This window comes from Haliotis cracherodii, unplaced genomic scaffold, assembly GCF_022045235.1.
Source record: "Haliotis cracherodii isolate W230 unplaced genomic scaffold, xgHalCrac1.p SCAF_17, whole genome shotgun sequence".
NCBI lineage: Eukaryota > Metazoa > Mollusca > Gastropoda > Lepetellida > Haliotidae > Haliotis > Haliotis cracherodii.
In genome coordinates, this window is record NW_027266272.1 from 9,000,256 (window position 1) to 9,019,528 (window position 19,273).

General features: G+C 43.3%; 1 protein-coding gene across 1 annotated transcript; it reads left to right on the top strand.

Annotated features, from left to right (window-relative positions):
• Window positions 1–4,713: 4,713 nt before the first annotated feature.
• On the top strand, window positions 4,714–16,025 carry LOC139464336 (tRNA-queuosine alpha-mannosyltransferase-like). The gene is made up of 9 exons (XM_071245859.1): window positions 4,714–4,966; window positions 5,565–5,732; window positions 7,014–7,653; window positions 7,762–7,940; window positions 11,113–11,222; window positions 11,935–12,079; window positions 14,098–14,168; window positions 14,750–14,841; window positions 15,944–16,025. The coding sequence occupies exons 1-9, from the start codon at window positions 4,755–4,757 to the stop codon at window positions 16,010–16,012; spliced, it is 1,686 nt and encodes a 561-aa protein (XP_071101960.1). The 5' UTR covers window positions 4,714–4,754; the 3' UTR covers window positions 16,013–16,025.
• Window positions 16,026–19,273: the final 3,248 nt, after the last annotated feature.

Genomic DNA, 19,273 nt, shown 5'->3' on the forward strand with positions numbered 1-19,273 from the left:
TTTTTATTCGATCTTTGATTCGATTTGTAGTCGATCAGAATATGTTTTGTAAATTTGTTTTGTATGCTAAGAAAATAAATCCAAATGTGCAGCATGTATTGCTGTACCCAGTACATCAAAAGGAACTCTCTCCTACTGACTACTAACACCAAATCTCTGAAAGAGGGGCTTATCTGTTATTGGATTTGTATGAGTGAGTGAGTGTGTTAGGTTCAACACTGGTTAGAACAGTATTTCAGTTATGTTAGGGTTCATACAGTATTTCGTTAATAACAGTTTTTTGTAAGAAGAGTGAGTGAGTGTGTTGGGTGTAACACCGCTTTGAACAGTATTCCAGTTATATCACGGCGTGTCAGCTTGATGTGGGGGGAAAGCCCGAAGTGATGCAGGTCTCAGATGTTTACCACTTTGTTGAAAACCATGAGCGCGGGTATGGTGCTGACACACTTAGAAACATAATCAGGTAGCATCGGGATTCGAACAGACAATCATGGGTTCCTGGCATGCCCAAGGTACGCAATCCAGTACAGTGAGGTGTCTTAGATGACTGGGCCACCGGTGGCCCCAGTAAAGGAAAAGTAGGTTACTGGAATATTGACTGGTACTTCCATAGCGTTTGTTGGAAAAGCTCCTCTTCATACATTTGATGCACATTCCGAAATGTTTGTTGTTTCATCTACGGTCATGATTATATATTTTTACTTATCAATTGCTCTTTTCTTTACCACATTCAAACAGGAGAATTTCATTGAATCAAATATTTCCATGACAATAGTTTATGCTCCCAAAATACAAAAAGGGAAAAGACCTGATATACCTATTGTATGCTGCATTTTATGTATGAACAAATACAGTACTACCGGTAATATTGTGTTATTTACAGTAAACAGTGGGTACAAATATTGTGTTATCTACCACCAACAGTGGGTACAAATATTGTGTTATCTACCATCAGCAATGGGTACAAATATTGTGTTATCTACCACCAACAGTGGGTACAAATATTGTGTTATCTACCATCAGCAATGGGTACAAATATTGTGTTATCTACCACCAACAATGGGCACAAATATTGTGTGTGTTATCTACCAACAGTAGGTAAAAATATTGTGTTATCTACCTCCAAAAGTGGGTACAAATATTGTGTTATCCACCACCAACAGTGGGTTCAAATATTGTGTGTTTTATCTACCAACAGTGGGTACAAATATTGTGTGTTTTATCTACCAACAGTGGGTACAAATATTGTGTTATCTTCCACCAACAGTGGGTACAAATATTGTGTTATCTACCACCAACAGTTGGTACAAATATTGTGTTATCTACCACCAACAGTGTTATCAGGGACAGACTTTACAAATACTGAGTTAATGAACCACTAACACACATACGAAACAATTGTGTCAGTCTTGATTAGGATGCAAATCCTCTACCATAGGCCACAACCTCATATAACCATATACTCGCACAGCTATTTGTGCTACTTTCAGATGAACACTATATTTTTTCACTCTATCTTTTTAAATAAAAAATACCCTTAATAATTTTGTGCTTATTCTTGTTTTCTTTACATTCCTTTACGTCAGAAACATCACAGTCTTAACATTGCCCCCATTGGGATTCCGGGTTAGAAAGAGCCCTCAGCAACCTATGCTGGTAGTAAGAGGCAACCAATTGGATGGGTGGTCAGACTCGATGACTTGGTTCATTGCGTGTCCTCGAACCCCAAAGGGCGTGGATTGTTGCTCACAATGTGTCACTGAAGTGTCTCGTCCAGACTCGATTATATAGAGACTAATGTCATATAGCTGGAACATTGCTAGGTGTGGCATTAAATTACAAACAATTGATATTACTTGGTGTCAGCCTTGCTTGACAAGGGTATAAGTATCTATACTCAAACGTCTTTAAAGTGAATAAATATGTTGTTGAACATAAATTGTGTCTACTTTACATGGTTGCAGCCAATTCTCGAATTAGGAATAAATGTGGTTGATAGCATGAGTAACAAGCCACGTCATTGGGGTATAATGTCACACAATCAGCCAGGTTATTGTTACCAGGTGATCTCAATTTCAGAGAGGTAGTATGTAGTCTCAGACAAAGCCAGTTTGATTCAAGTGACATTTATTTGTCTGCTACCTCCCACTTTGTGAAGTGTAACAATGGAACAGTTATACCACTACCCTATTTAGAGCGTAAGTGAGTGAGTTAGGTTTAACGGCACTTTGAACAGTATTCCAGGTATATCATGTACACCTGTCAGCTTAATGTGGGAGGAAAGCAGGTGATGCAGGTCTCAAGACGTTTACCACTTCGGTGAAACCCACGAACGCTTGTATGGTGCTGACAAACCGAGAAACATAATTGGGGCGAACCGGGATTTGAACCCACAATCATAGGTTTCTGGTGTGCCCAAGGGACGCAACTCTGCACAGCGACTCGCGGTCCCAAGACTACTGGGCCACTCGTGCCCCCTATTTAGAGAGAAACAAGTCCTTATTTCACACATGGCACTAATTACAACACTTGACCCAACAAGGGGTGACTGAAAAGTTCTGAGTCTAACTATGATGGACTTCTAATATTTGTTTTTTCAACATAATTCCCTCGGAGACCCAAGCACTTCTGACAACGATCCTCGGATGCCTGGCAGTGTAAATAGTCCTCCACATCAGAAATAACGTCATCGTTTGCATAATTCTTGCCAGACAGTTCTTGCTTCAAGTTTAGGAAGAAGGTGGAAATCCGACGGTGCCAAATGTGGTGAATACGGAGGTTGTTCAACAAGTTGAAAGCCCCAGTCATGCATTACAGCCATAGCTTACCATGACGACAATAGACATGTACACAGGTGCTTGTCCTGCTTGGACAACACATCTTTAGTGAGTTGTCCACGAGTTTTAGCCCTGCTTCTCTTACACAGTTGCCTCTGCAGATCAGAATAATATTGGCCATTAATGGTCTGACCTTTTCAGAGGCTGGCCACGATGAGGATCCCTTTGGAATCCCAGAAAAACCCAAGCCATAGTCTTGGCAGCTGATGGAACAGACTTTGCCTTCATCTCCGGAGACACGAGATGTTCCACTGAATTGACTGATTATGTTCAAACGCAGCCTGAAAGTATGGGAAGAATTGTCCTTAATACGGGAAACTTGTTAAGTGTGCACTACACATCCATCGTAGTTTGGTAACGTTTCAGCCACCGCCCTAACACAGCAAACGGGCACCTGTCTGTGGAGCCGTCACCCTCATGGGGATATTGATGGTTGTAGGTAAATTCGTAACCAAACCAATTCGTACCACTCCCAACTCGTAGACAAAACTCACGGTGTATTCGTTGACAAAGCAAATACAATTGAGAAAAAGAACTGAACAATGATTTATTAGTGATGACATATAAGTATTGAATTATTACGTGGCAAATATATTTCAAATCCTAAATTTTAATTGGTAATAAATATCTGTTGCCTTATGACCTGGTGTGATGTGATATGCAAGTTCTACCAGTCATCCTTTATAGAAACAATTGCGGAAACTCTAATTAGTATCCTTCTCAGCTTGGATCTATGGGTAATCCCATAACCCACTCTCATACCAATTATCCTTCTCGGCTTCGATGTACTTACCTGATGTTGTTTGTTGTTGGTTTTTTTATAATAGTAGTTTTGTTTGTTTGTTTGTTTGCTGTTTAACGCTGCACTCAGCAATATTCCAGCTATATGGCGGAGGTCTGTAAATAATCAAGTATGAACCAGACAATGCAGTGATTGATATTATGAGCATCGATCTATGCAATTGGGAAACGATGACATGCAACAACCAAGTCAGCGAGCATGACCTACCAATCCTGTTAGTCGCCTCAAGCATAGGTTGACCCGGATCTCCGCGGGTCCTATAATAGTAGTAACAAAGTATCCTGCAAATCCAACCAAAACAAAATTATAATAAAGAAATTAGTAACTATTACCGTTCAATTCCAATACATTAAAAGTCTCCACGAATTCACAGTTTCCCGATATTGATCATACTCAGGGGAGGGTTTTTTTCAATGGAGACTATATAATATTTTAGTTTCAGCTGCAAAACCAAATATTTTTGTTATATTTAAAACTATGAGCCAAATTAAAAAATATAATCTACTTTTTTTTTTGTGGTAGACAATTCCTTCTTCTTGCAACAGTCTGATTAATTATTGTTTTCAAGCATTTTCTGTGACAATTTGTTTCTTTTAATAAAACCCCAGCCAGGGATTATATTTTTGTAAATAAATCAAGACAGCGCATGCTGGCGGAAGTTTTACCATTTGTACTGTGGAGTGTTTTAAAAAGAGTGTGATAAAATAGAAATGTATAGGAAGTCGAATCGTTTTGCTCCCATAAAATAGTTGGACCAAAAAGGTTAAACCCCGTCACTTTGACGAGATGCCGTTTTTGTTAATTTTTGTCATGTACATTCCCAATTTAAACCAAATTCAGCGATATCACAACAAGTCAATTTACCAGTAATCAGCTGGTAATGTAAATACGCTGTTCTCATTTTAACGCCCTATTAATAAACTATTCTTTCTGGTTCTGATCGAAACAATGTTAGCGTGGTGTGCACATATGTACTAACATTAGAGTTATCTCCCTTAGTAAACAAATCCACATGTCTTCTGGAGTTGCACTTCAGTTCTGTTTAGCTGCAGATGGCAATGACTTCATCGATACATTCACGAATGACGTAACTCGTCGTCAGGTGACCAACGCAGATGGCAGCATCTCCAGAGAAGTCAGAAAAGGGATGTAAGATATTGATAATCGAAGCTTTTTATGGCGGATCTCACAAGCAGTTAGTTGATCTGTTGTTTGACAAACTGACGGGGTGTGTTCGATACACTTTGCCAGCCAAGAAGTGGCACTGGAGAGCCAGGACGTCTGCCCTCTATTTCAGTCAAAGGGTGCCACAGTGTGCAGAGTTTCGGTACGTTACTTACGATTTCCAGTGTTAGAAATCAAATATTTACGTCATTTCGCTAAATTAAGCTGATTCCGATGTTGTAAAGTCCCTTTAGTATATAGCCACTTCTCAATTCAATTCTGTGGATATGCTACCTGTTGTGTCACTAGTTATTAGTATTACCAAACAATGTGAATTTTATGTCTGTTTTATAACTATTGTTATTACACTGACCAATTATATTTCGAGTTACATATGGCCCTTAATGAAATTGCAGGTAAGAATGGGTCGACCTACACTGTATGCTGGTCATAATTAAGAGACTACTAAATGGATCCGATGGTATGACTCCATGATGTGGTTGATTGCATGTCATTGTTCGCTGAAAGGGTGATTCTTTGCTCATAATATCAATCACTGGTTTGTCTGGTCCAGATTCAATTATTTAGAGGCTGTCATCACATAACAGGTATGTTGCTGAGTGCATGCAAGGTTAAACAAAAAATACATTCACAAGGTGAACAATCATTACATGAAATGGTTGGTGTAAGAAGTCAAGAGGGATTAAATATTGTTTTTGATTTTGATAAATAACATTCATTAATTTCTCCTATCCATACAGAGTATTATTCACCAGCTCAGTCCTGAATTTGGCAGAGTTATCTGCCCTTAGACCTGACCTTGGGCGACTTAGAAAGGTCCTGTACTTCCATGAGAACCAGCTGGTCTACCCCGTCCGGAAACAGCAGAACAGGGACTTCCAGTATGGATATAATCAAATATTGTCAAGGTTCGTTCACTCTGTAGTATGCTATATCTTCATCTAACAACTTTAGGAAGGGTTCAGAGGTCTAATTTTATGGGCTTTTAGAATCAAACACTCTTCTACTTTGAGTAAACTTTAAAAGTAAAAACACATAAAATTACCTTATTTAAATCAGAAATCAGATTCCTGTTGCCAATGCAATTACAACACAGAATTGTGTCCTTTTGTTGTGCTAGGATTGGCTGTTTGTAGTTTTCAAATATCATCTTCACCTTGGTTATGATCCTTGATTTGCCAGGACCATACCACCGTACTCAAACCAGTAAGTTCACCAAACCAGCAGTGTGAATCTGCAGTCACTGTTGGCTTTCATTCCACATTTATTTGATCAGACGCTCTAATTTATGATTAAAATATGTCTTCCACAGGAGTAATCACTTGGGTGAGATTACCCAATATCACTACAATGAAATTACATAACAATGTTTTGACCATTACGACTCCATCTGATACCATGTAATCACAATCAAATGACATCACGGATCTCTCTGCTATTGCATCTTCCCGAGGCAAGTGAGTTAACTGACTTTAAAAGTCCAGTTTCCACCCTTGCCGAACTAGGCTGGTATTATGGAGTTATATTTTGGCTGGATTAACAAGTCAATGTATAGTCAAATCAACATCATGTAGCAAAATCGAAATCTGTCTGAAAACTGTCATGCAGATTTCGGTCTGATGCAGGATTTGCAAATGATGTGCACCGCCAACTCGGCGTCAGCAGATGTTTTCCAAAGCTTTTCATGTTTTTAATCAAGGTGCTCATGTGAATTGATGAACTTTGAGATGTAAGACCCATTTTATTACAATATAGATCTTGATTATTGATCACATCGTCTTGACTGGGCACCGCCATTTTGTTTGAAGCAAATGCAAGTGATACATGAGGTGGAATCTGATTGGTCAATAGGAGAGGCAAGAAGGGACACAACTCGTAAAAAAAAACACTGGTAGCGCTACGATCTAGCCCAGAAATTCCGTTTTAGTTAGGCAAGGGTGGAAACTGGACTTTTATAGTCAGTTTATCTCGGGAAGATGCTGCCATTGAAGCTGGTTAGCTGTACTTTTTCACACTCAGGACACTGTTTAGGTAAATACCTGTATGTTGTAATATGACTGAAACAATTTACAAAGCAGCATTAAACCCAGTTTACTCTTTAGGCTGATGCTAAATTACTATTCATATGAGCATTTGACAAAACTCACTCAGAACATTTAAGCTGTTTATCTTATTTTGTTCTTATGCAGCCTGGTCGCAGACATTGTTCTATTCAACTCCACATACAACAGAGATTCCTTTCTGGATAACATATCATCCTTCCTCAAGCTGATGCCAGACCACAGACCCAAGGGTCTAGCAGAACAGATCAGACCAAAATGTCAGGTTCTGTACTTTCCCCTGGCCTTCATGTGCCCAGGTTATGGTAGGACACAGAACACAGATGCCTCATTGATGAAGGGAACACCTCACAGCGCTGACCCTCACACAGAAACAGACAGTCGTTATAGTTACCCTCAGACAGAGGCAGACCGCCCATATACTGATCCTCACACAGAAACAGACAGTCGTTATAGTTACCCTCAGACAGAAGCAGAGAGGCCACATGGTGATCCTCACACAGAAACAGACAGCCGTTATAGTGACCCTCACACAGAAACAGACAGCCCATATAGTGACCCTCAGACAGAAGTGAATCCAATTCCACCAAGACAGGGGGGACCTGATGTGCCAAATGTTGACCCTATGTCGGTGAATGATGACAAAGGAATGTGTAAACCTGCACTGGAACTGTGTAGTGACTCACAGCAGAGCATCCAAGGTAAAACAGGCAGTGATGTTTGTGATGCAGTGAAGATGCATGGCGACCTGGAGATACGCGGCGACCTGGTGATGCATGGCAACCAGGAGATACGTGGTGACCAGGAGATACGTGGCGACCAGGAGATATGTGGCGACCAGGAGATACGTGGCGACCAGGAGATACGTGGTGACCAGGAGATACGTGGCGACCAGGAGAAACTTGGCGACCAGGAGATGCATAAAGCAACTGAAGCTGGTGATGGACTGTGTTGTGTGTCAAAGAGCTCTTTCAGTGTTAGAGGACAGACATTGCAGATAAAGAGTCAGTGTGGTACCGGTGACAGGCCACTTCATATTGTGTGGGCACACAGATGGTGAGTCAGTGTGGTACAGGTGACAGGCCACTTCATATTGTGTGGGCACACAGATGGTGAGTCAGTGTGGTACAGGTGACAGGCCACTTCATATTGTGTGGGCACACAGATGGTGAGTCAGTGTGGTACAAGTGACAGGCCACTTCATATTGTGTGGGCACACAGATGGTGAGTCAGTGTGGTACAAGTGACAGGCCACTTCATATTGTGTGGGCACACAGATGGTGAGTCAGTGTGGTACAGGTGACAGGCCACTTCATATTGTGTGGGCACACAGATGGTGAGTCAGTGTGGTACAAGTGACAGGCCACTTCATATTGTGTGGGCACACAGATGGTGAGTCAGTGTAGTACAGGTGACAGGCCACTTCATATTGTGTGGGCACACAGATGGTGAGTCAGTGTGGTACAGATGACAGGCCACTTCATATTGTGTGGGCACACAGATGGTGAGTCAGTGTGGTGCTGGTGACAGGCCACTTCATATTGTGTGGGCACACAGATGGTGAGTCAGTGTGGTACAGGTGACAGGCCACTTCATATTGTGTGGGCACACAGATGGTGAGTCAGTGTGGTGCCTGGACAGGCCACTTCATATTGTGTGGGCACACAGATGGTGAGTCAGTGTAGTACCGGTGACAGGCCACTTCATATTGTGTGGGCACACAGATGGTGAGTCAGTGTGATGCTGGTGACAGGCTACTTCATATTGTGTGGGCACACAGATGGTGAGTCAGTGTAGTACAGGTGACAGGCCACTTCATATTGTGTGGGCACACAGATGGTGAGTCAGTGTGGTACAAGTGACAGGCCACTTCATATTGTGTGGGCACACAGATGGTGAGTCAGTGTGGTACAGGTGACAGGCCACTTCATATTGTGTGGGCACACAGATGGTGAGTCAGTGTAGTACCGGTGACAGGCCACTTCATATTGTGTGGGCACACAGATGGTGAGTCAGTGTGATGCCGGTGACAGGCCACTTCATATTGTGTGGGCACACAGATGGTGAGTCAGTGTGGTACAGGTGACAGGCCACTTCATATTGTGTGGGCACACAGATGGTGAGTCAGTGTGGTACACTGGACAGGCCACTTCATATTGTGTGGGCACACAGATGGTGAGTCAGTGTGGTACAGGTGACAGGCCACTTCATATTGTGTGGGCACACAGATGGTGAGTCAGTGTGGTACAAGTGACAGGCCACTTCATATTGTGTGGGCACACAGATGGTGAGTCAGTGTGGTACAGGTGACAGGCCACTTCATATTGTGTGGGCACACAGATGGTGAGTCAGTGTGGTACAAGTGACAGGCCACTTCATATTGTGTGGGCACACAGATGGTGAGTCAGTGTGGTACAGGTGACAGGCCACTTCATATTGTGTGGGCACACAGATGGTGAGTCAGTGTGGTACAAGTGACAGGCCACTTCATATTGTGTGGGCACACAGATGGTGAGTCAGTGTAGTACAGGTGACAGGCCACTTCATATTGTGTGGGCACACAGATGGTGAGTCAGTGTGGCACAGGTGACAGGCCACTTCATATTGTGTGGGCACACAGATGGTGAGTCAGTGTGGCACAGGTGACAGGCCACTTCATATTGTGTGGGCACACAGATGGTTAGTCAGTGTAGTACAGGTGACAGGCCACTTCATATTGTGTGGGCACACAGATGGTGAGTCAGTGTAGTACCGGTGACAGGCCACTTCATATTGTGTGGGCACACAGATGGTGAGTCAGTGTGATGCCGGTGACAGGCCACTTCATATTGTGTGGGCACACAGATGGTGAGTCAGTGTAGTACCGGTGACAGGCCACTTCATATTGTGTGGGCACACAGATGGTGAGTCAGTGTAGTACCGGTGACAGGCCACTTCATATAGTGTGGGCACACAGATGTTGAGTCAGTGTTGTACCAGTGACAGGCCACTTCATATTGTGTGGGCACACAGATGGTGAGTCAGTGTGGTACCGGTGACAGGCCACTTCATATAGTGTGGGCACACAGATGGTGAGTCAGTGTTGTACTGGTGACAGGCCACTTCATATTGTGTGGGCACACAGATGGTGAGTCAGTGTTGTACCGGTGACAGGCCACTTCATATTGTGTGGGCACACAGATGGTGAGTCAGTGTAGTACCGGTGACAGGCCACTTCATATAGTGTGGGCACACAGATGGTGAGTCAGTGTAGTACCGGTGACAGGCCACTTCATATAGTGTGGGCACACAGATGGTGAGTCAGTGTGGTACAGGTGACAGGCTACTTCATATTGTGTGGGCACACAGATGGTGAGTCAGTGTGTTGCAGGTGACAGGCCACTTCATATTGTGTGGGCAGAACCATCTCTGTAAGAAAATATTGCGAATATACAGATTTCCTTCCTTGTTGAAAAAGCTGTGAGACAAACAAATATGCTGGTCCATCGGACCTATAGTAGTGCAATAACCTCATCTCACTTCACCTCATCTCACTTCACTTCACCTCACCTCACCTCACCTCACTTCACCTCACCTCATCTCACTTCACCTCATCTCACTTCACCTCACCTCATCTCACTTCACCTCACCTCATCTCACTTCACCTCACCTCACCTAATCTCACTTCACCTCACCTCATCTCACTTCACCTCATCTCACTTCACCTCACCTCACCTAATCTCACTTCACCTCACCTCATCTCACTTCACCTCACCTCACTTCACCTCATCTCACCTCACCTCACTTCACCTCACCTCACTTCACCTCACCTCACTTCAACTCACCTCACCTCACTTCACCTCATCTCACTTCACCTCACCTCACCTCACCTAATCTCACTTCACCTCACCTCATCTCACTTCACCTCATCTCACTTCACCTCACCTCACCTAATCTCACTTCACTTCAACTCACTTCACCTCACCTCATCTCAATTCAATTCACTTCACCTCATCTCACCTCACCTCACCTAATCTCACTTCACCTCACCTCACCTCACCTCACCTCATCTCATCTCACTTCACCTCACCTCACCTCACCTCACCATCTCACTTCACTTCACCTCATCTCACTTCACTTCACCTCACCTCATCTCATCTCACTTCACCTCACCTCACCTCACCTCACCTCACCTGTACATGGTATATGGAGAGAGTGAGTGAGTGAGTCCGGGGATGTTTGTTTGCAGGGAACATGATAAAGATCCAGACACATTCTTCCAAGCACTGTTCCGTCTCCATGACGAAGGATATCGGTTCCAGGTTTCGGTGATGGGAGAGACGTATACAGATGTACCAGGTAAGTGCGTCTGTTGTGGGTTGCAGTGATTATTCCTTCTCCATGACAACAGACATCACTTCAGGCATCTCGGATGCGGAAGATGTATCAGGTATGTGTGTACGTTGTGTGCAGTCTGCAGTGTGCCCAAAACCTTCAGTGTAGGTTCTAACACCCTTATCAAGCAAGTGATATCTTGCTTCATAACGGTGTTAGATGGTGTCGCTATGATTGTATTTAAGAAGTTGTTCATCCATATATCTTATCCTTACTTAACTTGCATAAACGTTCATTCAACAGAGTTTTATTCCATCTTCCAGTCTGATGGGGCTGGGTGTTGTAACAGTGAATTTTGGATAATAACGTCTTTTTTCTTTCGTACGTTTCTGGGTTACTTCTTGCTTCTTCATCAAGAAGTGAATACTGGTTGAGGGCATTAAGTAAATATATGTAATATGATATGTTTACACAAGGTATGATTAATCGTTACTGTACCAAGATAACAACATAACGAGGCAGTTAATTGGATTAATAGAAGAGAAGTCAGTTAAGTACAATGGAAACAGAACAGAACAGCACTTTGTTTCTTTGGGCTGAGGTACAAACAGTATTTCACATTGCAGAGGACAGAGGTTAATCAGATTTTTTGGCAATTTTCATTATACAGTGTAATGTCATGAAGTGTCACCTTTGTTTTATTTGGAGTTTCATTTGAAACTATTTCAATCTGCAGAAATCTTTTCTGAAGCAAAGTTCAAGTTAGGTGATCACATCATCACATGGGGTTACCAGGGCAACAAGAGGGACTACTACTCCACCCTACAGTCAGCTGATGTTGCCGTGTCAACCGCCCTGCATGAATTCTTTGGTGTTGCTATGTACGTATTTCTCTTCAAGTGAAGAGGGGTATAAAAGTTAAAGATGAATTCTTGAGTGGGTGTGTCTATAATAAACAGCATAAAACAAGAAACATTACAATAATTCACATGAAAAGCAAGTGTCTTTCACTTTCATGACAAGTAACACAACTACCAAATAAAACAAATTCTGGATGATTTGCATGAAGCGATTTGGTCCCTGTTACCCAAAGAAACATTAACCCACTGAGGCCCCATGCCCCCTCAGAAAGATGAACCCATTGAGGCTCCATGCCCCCTAGAAACATGAACCCACTGAGGCCCCATGTCCCCAGGAAACATGAACCCACTGGAGCCCCATGTCCCCAGGAAACATGAACCCACTGAAGCCCCATGTCCCCAGGAAACATGAACCCACTGAAGCCCCATGTCCCCAGGAAACATGAACCCACTGGAGCCCCATGTCCCCAGGAAACATGAACCCACTGAAGCCCCATGTCCCCGAGAAACATGAACCCACTGAGGCCCCATGTCCCCAGGATACATGAACCCACTGAAGCCCCATGCCCCCTAGAAACATGAACCCACTAAGGACCCATGCCCCCTGGAAACATGAACCCACTGAGGCCCAATGCCCCCAGGAAACATGAACCCACTGGAACCCCATGCCCCCTAGAAACATGAACCCACTGAGGCCCTGAGGAGAGCTTCAACGAATGAGATTCAAATATGTGAAAACACTTTTAGTTTTCAGTGTGGCAAAGATACTAGTGTACTGGTGGTGTACTGGTAGTGTATCGATGGTGTACTGGTGGTGTACTGGTGGTGTACTGGTGGTGTACTGATGGTGTACTGTGGTGTACTGATGGTGTACTGGTGGTGTATCGATGGTGTACTGGTGGTGTACTGGTGGTGTATTGTTGGGGAATTGATGGTGAACTGGTGGTGTACTGATGGTGTACTGGTGGTGTATCGATGGTGTACCGGTGGTGTACTGATGGTGTACTGGTGGTGTACTGGTGGTGTACTGATGGTGTACTGGTGGTGTATCGATGGTGTACTGGTGGTGTATTGTTGGAGAAATGATGGTGAACTGGTGGTGTACTGGTGGTGTACTGATGGTGTACTGGTGGTGTATCGATGGTGTACTGGTGGTGTATTGATGGTGTACTGGTGGTGTATTGATGGTGTACTGGTGGTGTACTGGTGGTGTACTGGTGGTGTATTGATGGTGTACTGGTGGTGTACTGGTGGTGAACTGGTGGTGTACTGATGGTGTACTGGTGGTGTACTGGTGGTGTACTGATGGTGTACTGATGGTGTATTGATGGTGTACTGGTGGTGTACTGGTGGTGAACTGGTGGTGTACTGGTGGTGTATTGATGGTGTACTGGTGGTGTATTGATGGTGTATTGATGGTGTACTGGTGGTGCATTGATGGTGTACTGGTGGTGTATTGATGGTGTACTGGTGGTGTATTGATGGTGTACTGATGGTGTACTGGTGGTGTACTGATGGTGTACTGGTGGTGTATTGATGGTGTACTGGTGGTGAACTGGTGGTGTACTGATGGTGTACTGGTGGTGTACTGGTGGTGTATTGATGGTGTACTGATGGTGTATTGATGGTGTACTGGTGGTGTACTGGTGGTGAACTGGTGGTGTACTGGTGGTGAACTGGTGGTGTACTGGTGGTGAACTGGTGGTGTACTGGTGGTGTATTGATGGTGTACTGGTGGTGTACTGGTGGTGCATTGAGGGTGTACTGGTGGTGTATTGATGGTGTATTGATGGTGTACTGGTGGTGTATTGATGGTGTACTGGTGGTGTATTGATGGTGTACTGGTGGTGTATTGATGGTGTACTGGTGGTGTATTGATCATGTACTGGTGGTGTATTGATGGTGTATTGGTGGTGTATTGGTGGTGTACTGGTGGTGTACTGATGGTGTACTGGTTGTGTACTGGTGGTGTATTGATGGTGTACTGGTGGTGTACTGTTGGTGTACTGGTGGTGTACTGGTGGCGTCTGATGTTGCAGGCTGGAGGCTGTACACTGTGGCTGCTATCCTCTGTGTCCTGACAACTTGGTGTATCCAGAAATATTCCCAGGTAGGACTGTTATCATGAACTTCTGCCATTAGTCGTCCGTCGGTCCATCCATCCACATAATTAAGTCCTCCAATTAAGAGCAAGGTCCAATCTTCGGATTGTCGGTCTGGTCCAGATAATCCAGCGATTGATACTATGAGCAATGAGCCACGCAATTTGGATATGATGACATGCAGTAGACCAAGTTTCTGAGTATGACCACCCAATCTATTTGGTCGCCTCTTATGACCAGCATAGGTTGCCATTGGTACCAATTCTAACTCTAATCCCCACAGGGAACACTTTTCAAAGCAGCACACGTGTGTATTTCGTGTTAGAATATGTCCTCAGCAACCCATACTCTGATGGAGTGCATCATTGTTCACAATATCAATCACTGAATTGTCTGGTCAAGACTTGATTATTAACAGGCCACTGTTATATAACTAGAATATTACAGATTGGGACATTAAACAACAAACAATCATTAACATTCAGCAGCAATTGTTACTTGATACAATTATTTAAACCTTTCCCACAATAATAAGCATTATCAGCATCAGCAAGGGAGATCACTCTAACATGACTGTTCTGTGTTTCAGCCCAGTGTCTTTACAGAACCCCAACACAGTTGTACAAGAGACTTCGGGAATATTGCCGAAAACCTCACCTTGCCCGAACTCAGAGACCACAGGTATCCCCAGTACAAATCTGTATTATATTTTAAAAGGGGACCAAATATATATTTTGCAATGTGTATGTGTTAATTTCTTGGGGACACCACGTGTTTTGAGGCTTGTGTTTCGGAGCCTTGAAGATCCGGGGTAGACCAGGTCTTCAGCAACCCATGCTTGCCGTAAAGGGTGACTATGCTTGTCGTAAGAGGCGACTAACGGGATCGGGTGTTCATGTTCGCAGACATGGTTGATGCACGTCATTGTATCCCAATTGCGTAGATTGATGCTCATGTATAAATCACTAGTTTGTCTGGCCCAGACTCAATTATACCTTGTCATCTGTCATCGGATGAGTATTTTTTTTTAGGGTTGTATGTACTGTACACTAGGTGTTGTGACACCACTTTAAAGACCTGTAAACACTGTTGGTCCATAGGCTCAATACACCTGGTCGAGATGCGATCTCAGCACCTGGCACTTGAGATTGTCCGCTGGCACTTGAGATTTGAGATTGTCCCATTCTAGCCGGGACGCGTGAAGATTTCGGGGTAGAATAGGTCTTCAGCAACCCATGCTTGCCGTAAAAGGTGACAATGCTTGTCGTAAAAGGCGACTAACGGGATCGGGTGGTCAGGCTCGTTGACTTGGTTGATGCATGTCATCGATCCCAATTGCGTGGATCGATGATCATGATATCAATCACTGGATTGTCTGGTCCAGACTTGATTATTTACAGACCGCCATCATATAGCTGGAATATTGCTGAGTCGGGCGTTAAACAACAAACCAACCAACCAACCCATTCTAGCTGGATGACCTAATCGCATGGTCTCGATTGGTTCCCAACAACCTATGCACTGGTGACATGGCATGTTCTCGTTCGCCCACGACATGGATCGTTGCTCACAATATAGATCACTGGATTGTTTAGTCCAAGTTTGAATATTTACAGGCAGTAACATTGCTGATTTTCTTCATTAAACAACAAACACACCTAATTAAAGGGAGACATGGTATTACGACCTCCAGAGAGACATAAGCCCACTTGCCATTATATTCCTCACAAGATTCATTCAGTCAATTATTTTATGGCATAATCACTGCCTTTACCTTTTTCAGATTGACCTCAACAGATTTAGATGGGAAACACTACAAGAAAAGTTTGAACAAGTTTTGTATGTTGACTAGAAAATAAACGTGAAGTGATATGTTTGTGTTTGTGTGTTTTAACACACATTCTCATTCCCTCATCTGTGGCATGGCTGACGTCATCATTGCTGAAACTGATCCTTCTTTGGTTTGTCTGATCCCGACAGGTCCTCGATAGTGTGCTGGTGTGTTGTGTGTGCTTGGTGATAGATGTGAAGATTCCGCTCACTCACTCACTCACTCACCCACTCACTCACTCAAAGCGCTGATAACATAACATCAGATTCAATACATGCGCATAACAGATAATAGCGCTGGTGAAGACGTCCCTCAAATTCGGCCTTTCAAACAGCACAGCCTTGGGAGAGTCAGTGTGTACACCCTCATCACTCTGCTTATCTTATTAAAGCTTGGCAATAAACTCAACTCACTCACTCATTATATTGTGTACATGTGGTAGAAAAGTGTAAATTTATGAAAAACAGTATAACTTAAAACAAATAAACGACCAACAAACGAAACTTAAAGTTGTCTCGATGTATTTGCTTCATCTAGAGCACGATCGTTTGGTAAATGCAAACCTTCTTTTCCAAGAAGCTCAGCTGTATCTGCCTGTGCCCTCTCTGGTTGTTGTTGCTCTCCCGAAGTAAGCTTATCTGCTTAATACACAAACAACGAAATATTTCTGTTGAAGCTATAGTACTCCACTCTCGGGGTTTGGCCTGTGCAAACAAGGGACATAACTCTGTTCGGATAAACATTTAAGGGAGCATATTACAGCAGCCTCACTTAATTTCGAGGCCTGTCGTATGGTCCCTGAACCATATTATTCTCCCCTTCATCCATCCTTTACTGAAGCAAGTCTAGATTTTCAGATTATCCCATCTCACTGAGGCTCCTTTTCAATTTAAATTGAGTTGTTTGTTTCTGTCAAAAGTAAAATATGTTCAGCGACTGAGAGTTAGTCTATCAATTCCCAAGTATAGCCTAAACCATAGCCTTGCTCCCAGGCTGTACTGAAAGATAAGTCCATGGATGTGTAGTAATTCTATTCTCCTAATAGGAAAGTCTAGATAAGTAGACAGTAAAAGGACGACAGTCTCCTATTTGGACAACTTAATCTTATTACTTATAGAATAGGGACATTAGGATTTAAACTAATAATTATTGCCTTAGAGACTTGTGCAGGTCTTGCCAAACCTGTCCGACTGGTTTTGACATAAACTGTATATCAAAACTCTACCTGGCCTTATTTTATTTCATTTTTTACATATCAGTGTTGATTTTATTTATCCTTTAAGTCAATGGTGAAAAATGTATTTTATATGCGATCTTTGCCATTAGAGTTTTGTTATTTTGTTGTTTAACGCTGTACTCAGCAACATTCCAGCTATATGGCGGCGGTCTGTAAATAATCGAGTCTGGACCAGACAACCCAGGGATTTATATCATGAGCATCGATCCACGCAATTGGAATACGATGACATGCATCGAGCGAGCCTGACCATCCGATCCCGTAAGTCCCCTCTTTCGACAAGCATACTCGCCTTTAGCGGTAAGTATGGGTTGTTAAAGACCTATTCTAACCCGGATCTTCACGGGTTCCTTGCAGTTAGATTACGATGACAAAATATAATGTGGGAATATCAAATACGGGTTATACAGAAATGTCTAAACTGATTGTATTCATTCTTTCAATTAATATGTGAAGCCCATTTCTGGTGTCCCCCGCCGTGATATTGCTGGAATATTGCTAAAAGCGGCGTAAAACCATACTCACTCACTCACTCACTCTTTCAATTAATGAAGTGGACACAATGAAGGATATTTTAACACAATAGTCTCCACAGTATCCCTGGGTTCCCCAAGCCTTATTTTAATATTTAGGCCTTTACTTGAATGTCGCTGTGGAGAGTTGCGTCCCTTTAGTGCGCCAGGAACCTATAAATGTGAGTTCGAATCCCAGTTCGGCCCGATTATGTTCCTAGGTTCGTCAGGACCATACCCGTGCTCGTTGGTTTCACCAACGTGGTAAACGTCGGAGAGCTGTATCGCTTCGTGCTTTCCTCCCACGTTAAGCTCATACCCTGTGTTATAACTGGAATACTCTTTGACCCTCTGGCATCTCGGGGCTTAAAGCCGCACCAAACACAATTCACCCACTCACTCACTCACTCACCCACCCACTCACTCACTCACTCACTCACTCACTCACTCACGCACGCACGCACGCACGCACGCACTCACTCACTCACTCACTCGTGGCGTGGATCGTTGCTCATATTATCAATCACAGGTTTACCTGGTCCGGAATTAACCTGTTGTACATGTCGTGATATATCTAGAATATTGGTGCTTGCAGCCTTAAATAGCATGCACTAAACTACACGTGTAAGATGATACCCGAGAAAAAAACTCACATCCATTTGGCTTCTGATGCATGAAGGGCGGTCGGATAGCCGAGTGGTTCAAGCGTTCGCTCGTCACGCCGAAGACCCGGGTTCGATTCCCGACATGGGTACAATGTATGGAGCCGATTTCTGGTTTCCCCAGCCGTGATGTTGCTGGAATATTGCTAAAAGCGGCGTAAAGCCAAACTCACTCACTCATTCTGATGCATGTCGTTTTATATGTTAGATCGTATAGATTGCACATCACATTTCTATCAATCTTAAAGTTACATAAGGGCGATGTAACCTATTTAGGTTAAATAGTGAACATACAGTCTGATTGGTCCCTTCCGATTATCTCATATCTCGTTGGCCCGAACACAACGCCAGAACATGTAATGTGTCTAACTCTCCACATGCACGATTGGTAGATTGCTTCGGGCGAGTGGGCGAGTCCTGAGCATGTATTAAACTTGTCCATGGGCAAATCCTGCCGTAGCCTCTCCCACAGTCCATGAAACAAACTAATCCGAATACTACCAACAAGTCTACAATATTGTAGCAAGCTTAGATTTGTTCAGAAACTGAAGAAAAAATCTGGCTCCCTTTATTATATATTTAAAGACGATTTAGCACACACACACACACACACACACACACACACACACACACACACACAATCTTTTCATTTCAGATATTTGATATTAGTCAAGTCCTGTTGAAACGTATCTAATCCCCTATTGTAACACATGAACCAATTACACATTACCGCCGTCATTTAACTGGAATATTGCTGAGCGCGGCGCTAAAAAACAAGAAACAAACAAAATACACATTATCGTAGTCTCTTGTAAACATAAACTGTATGTAGAAAACTCATCTATACCTTCTTCTACTGTACAAGGGAATT

Bases quoted from the DNA above. Each gene is read 5' to 3' on its own strand.
- LOC139464336 (XM_071245859.1), top strand. From the start codon at position 4,755: ATGGCAGCATCTCCAGAGAAGTCAGAAAAGGGATGTAAGATATTGATA. The intron at 7,654-7,761 runs GTGATGCATGGC...CGTGGTGACCAG, and splicing joins TGGAGATACGCGGCGACCTG to GAGATACGTGGCGACCAGGA. The intron at 12,080-14,097 runs GTACGTATTTCT...CTGATGTTGCAG, and splicing joins GAATTCTTTGGTGTTGCTAT to GCTGGAGGCTGTACACTGTG.